The sequence below is a fragment of the Amblyraja radiata genome, chromosome 20, assembly GCF_010909765.2.
Source record: "Amblyraja radiata isolate CabotCenter1 chromosome 20, sAmbRad1.1.pri, whole genome shotgun sequence".
NCBI lineage: Eukaryota > Metazoa > Chordata > Chondrichthyes > Rajiformes > Rajidae > Amblyraja > Amblyraja radiata.
Window position 1 is genome coordinate 29,021,582 of NC_045975.1, and position 12,992 is coordinate 29,034,573.

The 12,992-nt window shown below is 43.6% G+C and overlaps 1 protein-coding gene across 2 annotated transcripts in view; it reads right to left on the reverse strand.

Moving 5' to 3' along the window:
• pidd1 (p53-induced death domain protein 1) overlaps window positions 1–12,992 on the reverse strand; it is a 56,054-nt gene that overhangs the window by 8,513 nt on the left and 34,549 nt on the right. For both annotated transcript variants that reach the window (XM_033039167.1, XM_033039166.1), the window contains exon 13: window positions 5,635–5,753. In XM_033039167.1, coding sequence (XP_032895058.1) covers window positions 5,635–5,753 — 119 coding nt within the window. The remainder of the gene's footprint in view (window positions 1–5,634; window positions 5,754–12,992) is intronic.

A 12,992-nucleotide genomic window follows, 5' to 3' on the forward strand; every position in this document is an offset into this window, starting at 1 on the left:
CGGTGGGTTGAAGGGTCTGTTTCCATGCTGTATCCTTAAACTAAACTAATCTCTGCCCTAAGCGAAGGCCCAAAAGTTAATGACCTGTTATTTCCACTGAGGATAGTAATCAAGTGGAAATGTGAAATATTTAGTTTAGAGATATAGTCCCTTCAGCCCACTGAGATCGCACCCTCCAGCGATCCCCGCACATTAACACTACCCTAAACACACTAGGAACAATTTACGCCAATTAACCTTAATACCTGTATGTCTTTGGAGTGTGGGAAGAAACCGAAGATCTCAGAGAAAACCCACGCGGTCACGAGGTGAACGTACAAACTCTGTATAGACAGCACCCGTAGTTGGGATCGAACCGGGGTCTCTGACGCTGAAAGCTCTGTAAGGCAGCAACTCTACTGCTGCGCCACCGTGTCGCCCTGATGACAAGTGACTCACATTTCACATTACCAAATAATTAATGACCATCCCGAGGATAACAAATGCTCGGTTTCTGTTAGAAAGAAAGGATCAAAATGATGCTGAGATATTAACTGAAGTCTGGCTATTTTACATTTAGCTTGCACTGCCTCAGGGTGGCATAACAATTTAAAAATTTAAGAGCAATCATGAAGAAAAGGGCTGAAACAAAGCCCCGCTGTGGGAGGGAGCAGTATAATTGTTAATTTGTAGAGCAGCAATCCATGACAATCAAAAAGCAGTTTCAGCTATTACTGGGAACCACAATGAATAAACAAATCTCCACACGGCTGAAACATTGACCGTCAGATCCATATTCCCCTCAAATATGGACAAGCATTTACCCCCACCCTTTACCGACTCTCTCTCTCTCGCACGTACACGCAAACAGGGCTGTAATCACTTAATATTGTGGCACAAACAAAAACAGAAGATCAGTTTGAGTTATTTCATAATCCTCACCATAGATCTGAAGATAAAATATTTTCACACTAGCAAATGCAATGATAGCATTTATTTCGAGAGGACGAGAATATAAAAACAGAGATGTAATGCTGAGGCTTTATACGTCACTGGTCAGACCGCATATCTGAGGAAGGATGTGCTGGTGTCGGAGGAGGATTACGAGAATGACCCCAGGAATGATTGGGTTAACATATGATGAGCATTTGATGGCACTGGGCCTGTACTCACTGGTGTTTAAAAGGTGAGGGGGGACATCATTGAATCTTACCAAATAGTAAAAGGCCTGGATAGAGTGGATGTGGAGAGGATGTTTCTAGTAGTGGGAGAGTCTAGGACCAGAGGCTATAGCCTCAGAATAAAAGGACGTACCTTTAGAAAGAAGATGAGGAATTGATTTTGTCAGAGTCTGGTGAATCTGTGGAATGTCTTTGCCATGGAAGGCTGTGGAGGCCAAGTCAATGGATAGTTTTAAGGTGGAGATTGACAGATTCATGAATAGTACGGGTGCCAGGGGGTATGGGGAGAAGGGAGGAGCATGGGGTTGAGAGGGAATGGTAGGTCAGCCAATATTGAATGGCAGAGTAGACTTGATGGGCCGAATGGCCTAATGCCCGCTCTTATAACTTTTGAACTTTTTGAAAAATGGATGATCTACCAGCAATGTATAAATACCTCTAGATTTACAAAAGAACACCATCTAAAATTTAAGCGCAGCAAAATAATTTTCATGCAAGTCGTGTTATGACTGAAATCAGAATAGGAGCCAGTGGGTGAACTGGTCTAAACTGCCTCTGCTTCATCAATGACTAACAATAGAAGCAAAACACAAACTGCTGAAGAAACTCAGTGAGTCAGGGTATATCCACGTAAGGAAATGTACAGATGACGTATTGATTCAGGACCTTTTTATTCATCAGTCTTAAGGAGGATCCTAACCATTGTTAGCTGTTTGTTACGTGAAAACGAGAAGCTAGTGCGACTTGGGTGGGGGAGGGATAGAGAGAGAGAGGCAATGCCGGGACTACCTGTAGTGAGAGAAATCAATATTCATACCACTGGGCTGTAAGCTGCCCAAGCAAAATATGAGATGCTGTTCCTCCAATTTGCGTTTAACCTAACTCTGACAATGAGACCTAGGACTGAAAGGTCGGTGTGGGAATGGGAAGGAGAATTATAGTGTCCAGCAACCGGGAGATCAGGTAGGTTCAGGCGGGCTGAGCGAAGGTGTTCAGCAAAACGATCGCCCAGTCTACGTTTGGTCTCGCCGATGTATGAGTCTACATCTTGACCAACGGATTCAGTAAAGGCTGTTTAAATCAATCGCTTCTCTACAAGATGCAATGTTATCACCACAAAATGAGTCCCTACTCAGCAAACAATGCCTACAGCCCTACAGCCACCAGCAAATCCACCATACATGCTCGTTCATATGTACGGACTACCCATAAGCTGAATGGTTGTTACCCAGGGAGGACCTGTACCTCTGGAGAGCCTCCATTACCCTCTACAGCATGTTTCTTGTGGGCACTATCACTCACCAAGTTTGTAACATCACCCAGAAACGACAGCTAATAAGATCTGACTCAGGTTAAAGTCTTGGGTCTGAAGATGGGTTCCGATACAAAACTTTTTTCTCCTGAGAGGCTGAGTTACTCCAGCCTTTGTGTCTATCTTCAGTATAACCAGCATCTGCAGTTCCTTTCTCCATTGAAAGTCGTCTTACATGCATGGATGTTATTGAACCAATGTCTAGACCTCTATACATGTAAACAAAATAACATTCCCCTCCCCACAAAGTGTTAAAAAAAATATTTTTAAAATTGGTTGAAATATGAAATGAAAAATTGCCATTAAATTAAAGCTGATTCTCCTGAGCTAGGAATGGTGGAGGGAAACTTAATGAATATTCCATTTAGCCTGAAGCAGTACAAAACTGGGTATTGTGAAGAGGTACTATTATGTTGATTAAGAATGCACCAAAATAAAAGAGTTGTTTAACTGAGGGAAAATAGTATTGCTAGAACTCTAACATTTCTGAACAGTACATCATTGGATGGGCATCCACGTAGAGCAGGCACGCCAGGGTCCAAGATGAATCTAGGAAAGGAAACACAGCATCGCAGTGGCGCTGCCGCTGTCTCACAACGCCAGGGACCTGGTTCGATCCCTACCTCAGGTTCTGTCTATGTGGAGTTTGCACGTTCTCCCTATGACTGCCTAGGTGCTCCTGTTTCCTCGCACATCCCAAAATGTGCATTTCCTTTTGGTTAATCATCTTCAATCAGCCTCTGTACATTTCTCCTGGTGTATAGGAGTGGATGAGAAAGTGGGATAACATGAAAAAGTGTCAACGGGTGATGACGTGGACTTGTTTGACTGAAGAGCTGTATCTTTCAATAAATATTTTTCAATTAGGGTTAGTAATCCATTTAGACAACTTCAAAAATAAATAGCTATTCAGCTAAAAATCAGATTTATCAGGAGAGCACTTTTCTACACATTTTTCATAGCCTTGTTTTACTGTTAAGACTTTTTTGGACTTTTAGGGATACAGCATGGAAACAGGCCCTTCGGCCCACTGAGTCCACACTGACCACTGATCACCCTGTACACTAGCACTATCCTACACACTAGGGACAATTTACAAATGTCAATTAACCAACAAACCTGCACGTCTTTGGAATGTGGGTGGAAACGGGAGCACCTGGTGAAAACCCACATGGGCACAGTGAGAACGTACAAACTCCTTTCAGACAGCAATAGACAATAGACAATAGGTGCCGGAGTAGGCCATTCGGCCCTTAGAGCCAGCACCGCCATTCAATGTGATCATGGCTGATCATCCATAATCAGTACCCCGCTCCTGCCTTCTCCCCATATCCCCTGACTCCGCTATTTTTAAGAGCCCTATCTAGCTCTCTCTTGAAAGCATCCAGAGAACCCGTCTCCACTGCCATCTGAGGCAGAGAATTCCACAGACTCACCACTTTCTGTGAGAAAAAGTGTTTCCTCGTCTCTGTTGGCTTACTTATTCTTAAACTGTGGCCCCTGGTTCTGGACTCCCCCAACATCGGGAACATGTTTCCTGCCTCTAGCGTGTCCAAACCCTTAACAATCTTATATGTTTCAATGAGATCTCCTCTCATCCTTCTAAACTTCAGAGTGTACAAGCCCAGCTGCTCCATTCTCTCAGCATATGACAGTCCCGCCATCCCGGGAATTAACCTTGTAAACCTACGCTGCACTCCCTCAATAGCAAGAATGTCCTTCCTCAAATTAGCGGACCAAAACTGTACACAATACTCCAGGTGTGGTCTCACTATGGCTCTGTACAACTGCAGAAGAACCTCGTTGCTCATATATTCGATTCCTCTTATTATAAAGGCCATCATGCCATTCGCTTTCTTCACTGCCTGCTGTACCTGCATGCTTACTTTCTTAGACTGATGTACAAGGACCCCCAGATCCCGTTGTACTTCCTCTTTTCCCAACTTGATGCCATTTAGATAGTAATCTGCCTTCCTGTTTTTGCTACCAAAGTGGATAACCTCACATTTATCCGCATTAAACTTCATCTGCCATGCATCTGCCCACTCCCACAACCTGTCCAAGTCACCCTGCACTCTCATAGCATCCTCCTCACAATTCACACTGCCACCCAGCTTTGTGTCATCTGCAAATTTGCTAATGTTACTTTGAATCCCTTCATCAAAATCATTGATGTATACTCGAGGTCAGGATCCAAATCATTGATGCACTCGAGGTCAGGATTGAACCCTGGTCCCTGGCGCAGTAAGGCAGCAACTCTACCGCTGCCCCACTGTGCTGCCCTGAGACATATTGGGCAATTCATCTCATTGCTTGGGAGAGTTTCTCTTTCTCTCCAGCAATGTTTTCCAGTGCAAAACTCACGCTAAAGACATCAGAAATACTGCAACATGCATTAGTCTTCTGGTTTGAAAATGATAGTTCTTGTTTACTCATAGCACATCCAGGTTTCACTTACCCTGTTTGCCCAGAAAGCAGACTAATTAAAGACCCAGCACTCCGATTACATTCTTTGCTCTTTCTACCTTAAGTTTGTTTTTCACATATTTTTTGACTGCTTTGCCTTGAGAGGTCAGGGTGATGATCGCTCTCAGCTTGCTGGCTTCATGACTATTTGAGGCTGTGGCTGCCAATCTCTGATACAGCTCACTACTTGCTTAAGCATTGGGAAGTCATCCAAACTCCATTCACAAGTGGGGTGGGGGTAACACAGTGGCACAGCTGGCAGAACCGCTGCCTCATGCCGCCTGAGACCCGGGTTCGATCCCGACCTAGGGTGCTGTCTGTGTGGAGTTTGCACGTGCTCCCTGTGACCACAGGGGCACAGAGTGCATGTCGGTCCTTTACCCTTGCATTACATTACCAAGCTGACAATGGTAAAAAGCTGCATAATACGCAGCTTTGGTTCAGAGTCTGCAGACATTAAGTTGTGATTCTAGTGCAGGTCAGTTCTGATCGACAACGGTAAGTAGTTGAAAATAAACTCATAAATCTGCAAGATGGGTACCCCGACAGAGCCATTGCAAATGATTCAAATGAAGAAACCTTCCTGGAATCAGGACATCAAGAGCAAACATGCTGAATCAGCAAGAAGCTGAGTTTCTAATCAATGGAGATGCAGATTTACAGTCATTTTAACCAAGAAGTGGGAGCATCATTCACCTGTCCTTTCACAGCCTGTGTTTTCCTGTCATCTAGAGTGGAGATATAAACCTCTTTGCTGTTCTTCAGATGTGAGTAAAAGGTGAAACTGATTCTCCCATCTATGCAATCTGGCCGATCTGAAAGAAAGTAAGACTTAAATGAACTGGTGAGCATTTTATTCTGTTGATAGTGAATAGGATAGTCGTAATTTACAGGATGATAGCGAACAGTTGGTAAAATGGGCAGAGCCATGGCAGATGGAATTTAATTCAGATAAGTGTGAGGCCATAGAGCCCTACAGCACAGAAACACTCATCACGCCGAACAGGATGACCCATCTAAGCTAGTCACATTGGCCACAATTGGCACATATCCCTCTAAACCTTCTATCCTTGGGTCTGAAGAAGGGTCTCGACCCGAAATGTCACCTATTCCTTCGCTCCATAGATGCTGCCTCACCCGCTGAGTTTCTCCAGCATTTTTGTCTACATCCTTGATCTCTGAGTGGGTTTAGTTTTAAATTAGAGATACAGCATGGAAAGTCCGGCCCACCGATTCCATGCCGACCATTGATCGTCTATACAGTAGTTCTATGTTATCCCACTTTTGCATCCTACACACTTGGGGCAATTTACAGATAGTAGTGTCAGAGGGAATAGACTTTGGTGCACAAGTCCAAGGATCTCTGAAGGTGCCAAGTCGATAACATAGAAAATAGGTGCAGGAGTAGGCCATTCAGCCCTTCAATATGATCATGGCTGATCATCCAAAAGCAGTACCCCGTTCCTGCTTTCCCCCCACACCCCTTGATTCTGTTATCCCTGGTTCTGGAATGCCCCAACATCGGGAACAAAAGGGAATAAATAGGTGACAAAGGCATACGGGATATTTGTCTTTGTTAGCATGAGCATAGAATACAAAAGCAGCAAAGTTGTGGAACAACTTTCTTCCAGCTGACGCCTTACCAATGTTTCATATTGTGTGTGGTTCTGGTTGCTACATTATAGAAAGACATGGTTGTGCTGGAGATGTTGTGGAGGAGATTGATCAGGATGTTGCCTGGGAGGGAGCATTTTGGTTGTGAGAGAAGCTGGATAGGCTGAGTTTTTTTCCTTCAAGCAGAAGCGGTCGAGGTATACAAAATTATGAGGGGCATGGATTGAGTAGACGGTAAGAAACCTTCCCCTTTATCAAAAGTGTTTCAAACTAGAGTGCATCGATTCAGGATAAAGGCCAAGAAGTTTTTACCTGAGGAGGTCATTGGATTATGGAGTAAGCTGTTTGAGTGGGTGTGGAGGAAAGTACGCTTACAACATTTGAAAGTAGAAACAAGCTACTGCAGATGCTGATTATTGCACAAAAGGGTACAAAGTTCAGGAGTAATGTTTTGGGTCGAGGCCCTTCTTCAGACTGTTTGAATGTCACCAATCCAAAATGTCACCTATCCATGTTCTCCATGGATGCTGCCTGTCCTGCTGAGTTACTCCTGCGCTTTGTGTCCTTTTACATTTAAGAAGTGTATTCGTAGATTTCTCAGATTTAAGAAGTGACACCCTATGGGTGTCAGAGGTTATGGGGAGAAGGCAGTAGATGGGGTTAGGAAGGAGAGATAGATCAGCCATGATTGAATGGGCCAAATGGCCTAATTCTGCTCCTATCACTTATGATCTTATGAAGCTCTTGAATCACCTAGGTATTGAATGCTTCAGACTAATTACTGGTAAATGGGACTAGTATAGATGGTCACATCATGAACGTGGTGAGCAGAAGGGCCTATGTCTGTGCTGTACGACTCCAGGATCTAAAAGATTAACACAAACAATTAATCATGAGTGTCATCACACATTTTCCTCGATCTCACGTCTGATTACTAGCCGTGGTCATGATGATTTGACTGCTAAATTCCTCTTGATCAACAGGCTAATTAAAGTATCTTAGTCACCTCATTCTCATACGACACAAAGCACCAGCATGGAAATGTTGTAATACAGTATGGCAGTCGCTGAATTATTTATGAACCGTGATTTGAATTAGGCAGCACAAGGTCTCATGTCACACAATCGGAAAGAACGCCATGGCCATGGATAATTTTAATAACATTTTGTCAAATGGGCAATAAAGTCTCAAAACTAAATGGTATATTTTGTGAAAAAACTTTTTTCCCTCATGGATTACGTGCCACATATATTGCATTTTGTGTGACAGGGACCTCAGTTATTTATTGCCGTAGACTGCGTTCAAACTCTAAGTCAGCAAAGGTTGCTGTTTCAATCATCAGTCAATCGACAATAGGTGCAGGAGTAGGGCCATTCAGCCCTTCGAGCCAGCACCACCATTCAGTGTGATCGTGGTTGATCACTATGACAATGTTAATCATAGAACTAACATCCAAAAAAAACAAGGGTAGAAACAAGAAACTGCAGATGCTGCTTTACACAAAAGGACAGTAAGGGCACAAAGTGTTGGAGTAGACCATAAAACACAGGAGCAGAATTATGCCATTCGGCCCATCGAGTCTACTGCCATTCAATCATGGCTGATCTATATTTCCCTCTCATCCCCATTCTCCTGACTTTTAAGTTTAGTTTAGTTTATTGTCACGTGTACCAAGGTAGTGAAAACCTTTTTGTTCCGTGCTACCCAGTCAGCGGAAAGACTATACATGATTACAATTGGGCCGTCCACAGTATACAGATAAAGGAATTAAGGTAACCTTTTACCCTCTTACTAATCAAGAACCTATCAATCTCTGCTTTAAAAATACTCAATGTCTTGGCCACAGAAATCTGTGACAATGAATTCCACAGATTCACCATCTTCTGGATAAAGAAATTCCTCCTCATCGCCATTTTCTTCTTTTTTTAATAATTAATTTGTGGGATCTGGATACCAGTGACAATTGTGGCATTTAATATCCGGTCCTAATTGCTCCCGAGCTAAGGAGGGAGCTGAGAGTCAATCATACAGGTTGGTCCAGAGTCACTTCAACAGGCGGCACGGTGGCACACCGGTAGAGTTGCTGCCTTACAGCAAGTGCAGTGGCGGAGACCAGGGTTTGATCCCGACTACGGGTGCTGTCTGTACGGAGTTTGTCGTTCTCCCGTGACCTGCGTGGGTTTTCTCTGAGATCTTCGGTTTCCTCTCACATTCCAAAGATGTACTGGTTTGTAGTTCAATTGGGATGGGAGATTGCAACCTTCACGTGGTCCGCCCTGTTTTGACGAATGCAATCAACCCGGTGTGCACAATCAAATAAGATCAAAAAGAACAAGTTGTCCTACAACTTTAGGCAGTGCACGCCATACGCAAGAAGAAGAAGAAGAAGAAGTAGGTTAATTGACTTGGTAAATGTAAATATTGTCCTTAGTGTGTGTAGGATAGCGTTAATGTGCGGGGATCGCTGGTCGGCGTGGGCTCGGTGGGCTGAAGGGCCTGTTTGCACGCTGTATCTCTAAACTAAAACTAAACTAAACAGGGAATGGTGGGTGATTCTCTTTCCTGTGGGACATGAGTGCACCAGCCGGATTTACAAGACAATCCTGTTTCACAGTTGCCGTTTCTAAGGGGCTTTAATTCCGGATTTAGTTGATTCCTTGAAGTTAAATTCCCCAGCTGTCAATAGTGGAATTCAATCTTGTATCTAAGGATCAGAATCTGGGGGTTATGTTGCTGGTCTAGAAAGCTTAACCATCTGCTCCCGATACAAGGTACAAATAGCACCGTTCTGTAATGTCAGAATCTATGAGCCAAAACTTGAATCTGTCTGTGCGTGATGTAATTTTATGTAAAATTATTGGCAACTTCTGGCATCTGCACATGGAAATTAAATTCAGAAGTTGTTGTCAGCAGTACTTCACAATATTTCAATCTTGAGAGATGCAATCAACATAAATTCAGTCATTTGCTCTGAACTTTGAATCTTTCTGTACCATTCTCAACATTGTAAGGATTGAATATGTCACCTGCCAGGCTTTATCCCGCCCCTCCTTGCTTCTAGCTTTCTCCTACCTCACCTACAATCAGTCTGAAGAAGGGAGCTGATCTGAAAAGTCACTTACCCATGTTCTCCAGAGATGCTGCCTGACCCACTAAGCGACTCAAGCACTTTGGAGTAAACCAGCATCTGCAGTTCCTTGTATCTATTCTTGAATATGTTAAGATTTGCTGAATGAAGTGTACCTCCATTTTAACAGCATTCTAATCATAATGGCAGAATGCCCTCCCTGGCCCTGAAAAAGTACGTTTTATATTCGTGAAATTTAATTCTCTTGATTCAGCATTTAAAACGGTCTTAGTTTCCACTAGAAAGAGCATGGAGGAGATTGACAATTATGATGCCAGGACTGGAAAACTTCAGCAATGGGGAAAGGATGGATAGGCTGGGGTTGTTTCTTTATAATTACCAAGGCTGAGCAGTGAGTTTATACATGTGTATACAATTGTGAGGGTTACAGGTGCAGAGGAAGATCCCAGTTCCCTCAGCAGATGGGTGAAAAACCACGGGGCAGAGATTTATAGCAACCTGCGGAAGGACTGTAGTGGAGCTAAGGAAAACATTTTTCAACAGAAGGGGCGGCACGGTGGCGCAGCGGTAGAGTTGCTGCCTTACAGCGCCGGAGCCCCGGGTTCGATCCCGACTACGGGTGCTGCCTGCACGGAGTTTGTACGGTCTCCCCGTGACCGCGTGGGCTTTCTCTGAGATCTTCGGTTTCCTTCCACAGTCCAAAGACGTACAGGTTTGTAGGTTAATTGGCTTGATATAATTGTGAATTGTCCCAAGTGTATGTAGGATAGTGTTAATATGTGGGGAGATCTGGTCGGTGTGGACGCAGTGGGCCGAAGGGCCTGCTTCCACGCTGCATCTCTGAAACTAAAATGACAGACGATGGTAAGGGCCTAAAACTTATTGTTTTGAAGGATGGTGGAGGCAGAAACGCTCAAAATATTTGCAATGTGCATAGATGTTTGAAGATCTGACCTTCAGGACTGACCTAGTTGAATTAGGTTTAGTAATTCCATCCCATCTGAGAGATTGATCAAAAGATGAATCAATGTTCCCAGCATGGAAACAGCCCACCCAGTCCATGCTGACCATCGATCACCCATTCCCACCAGTTCTACGTCAATCCACTTTTGCACCCCTCTCTACCCACAAGGGGACATTTACAGAGGCCCTGCAAACCTACGTCTTTGGGATGTGGGAGGAAACTGGAGCACCCGGATGAAACCCACATGGTCACAGCACATGAGATCAGGATGGAATCTGGGTCTCAGGTGCTGTGAGACAACGCTTCCACCAGCTGCACTTCTGAGCCATCCTGTACAATCATCAGGATCATCAAAAGGATTTGAGTATAGGAGCAGGGAGGTTCTACTGCAGTTGTACAGGGTCTTGGTGAGACCACACCTGGAGTATTGCGTACAGTTTTGGTCTCCTAATCTGAGGAAAGACATTCTTGCCATAGAGGGAGTACAGAGAAGGTTCACCAGACTGATTCCTGGGATGGCAGGACTTTCAATGAAGAAAGACTGGATAGACTCGGCTTGTACACGCTAGAATTTAGAAGATTGAGGGGGGATCTTATAGAAACTTACAAAATTCTTAAGGGGTTGGACAGGCTAGATGCAGGAAGATTACTCCCGATGTTGGGGAAGTCCAGAACTAGGGGTCACAGTTTAAGAATAAGAGGGAAGTCTTTTAGGACTGAGATGAGAAAATCATTTTTTACACAGAGAGTGGTGAATCTGTGGAATTCTCTGCCACAGAAGGTAGTTGAGGCCAGTTCATTGGCTATATTTAAGAGGGAGTTAGATGTGGCCCTTGTGGCTAAAGGGATCAGGGAATATGGAGAGAAGGCAGGGATGGGATACTGAGTTGAATGATCAGCCATGATCATATCGAATGGCGGCGGTGCAGGCTCGAAGGGCCGAATGGCCTACTCCTGCACCTATTTTCTATGTTTCTATCATGGACCAAATGGCCTTCTACCATCATGCACATATTCGACAATTCTACTTTCTGAATTCATCTAACTTGTTTCAGTTTCTATCTTTACCTCACAAGTGTTTCTCAACCTTCATTGTAATTTTTGTAACATATTTAAAAAACAGGACAACAATTACTGCTATTCACTTGGTAGACAAAAGTGCTGGAGAAACTCAGCGGGTGCAGCAGCATCTATGGAGCAAAGGAAATAGACAACGTTTCGGGCCGAAACCCTTCTTCAGACTGATGTAGGGTGGGAGCGGGGAGAAGAAAGGAAAAAGGAAGAGGAGGAGCCCGGGGGCTGAGGGAGAGCTGAGAAGGTGAGGAGACAGCAAGGGCTACCGGGAATTGGAGAATTCAATGTTTATGCCGCTAGGGTGCAGACTGCCCAAGCGGAATATGAGGTGCTGCTCTTCCAATTTCCGGTGGTGCTTACTCTGGCCATGGAGGAGGCCCAGGACAAAGAGGTCAGATTCGGAATGGGAGGGGGAGTTGAAGTGCTGAGCCACCGGGAGATCAGGTTGGTTAATGCAGACCGAGCGGAGGTGTTCGGCGAAACGATCGGCAAGCAGTTCTTTCCGACACAATGATTTTAATATTCGCCTTTACATTTTTGTAATAGATGACTATATGCCAGAGTAGGGGACATAAGGTACACTATCTCAGAACTCAAAATTGTCAAAAATATTAATGTAGAAATGCGTGTATTATTAAAATGAAAAAAAAGGTCCAATGTGGTTTTATGAACTCTAACACAATCCTTGTCATTGTACAAAACATTCAAACTTCAGTATTTCGTTCATTAATCAAAATTGCACATCATAATTTTGTCAAATTAAAAATGTCCCCGATATCACAAGGAATATGTTCTTAATGCAGCTTTGAAAATATTATTTTGTGAACTCATGTCTATAATATATTAAATATTGTTTCTATTCATTCAACATTTCAAAATGAATGTGCTAGATTTATCCTAGAATGCAACAAATCGGGACTAATATTTTAAATATTGTTTCTCCTGCTTGTCAGTATGTGATCTTGATATAGGCCCATCAGCCCATGACATTATGCAATAGAGGCTGCATCATTCCACAACACCAATATAATAAATATTCAGCTGTCCCTTGGTTTTAAAACACATGTGAATGACAGTTAATGGAATGCCATTGTTTAATTGTTCACTTGGATAAAGTGGACGTGGAGAGGATGTTTCAACTAGTGGGAGAAAGTAGGACCTCTAGAGAGTCTAGTGTATAAAATCATGAGAGGAATAGATCTGGTAGGCGCACAGTTCCTTGCCCAGACTAGGGGAATCAAGGACCAAAGGACATAGGTTTAAGTTGCAGGGGAAGAGATTTAATAGGAATCTGAGGGGTAAGTTTTTCACACC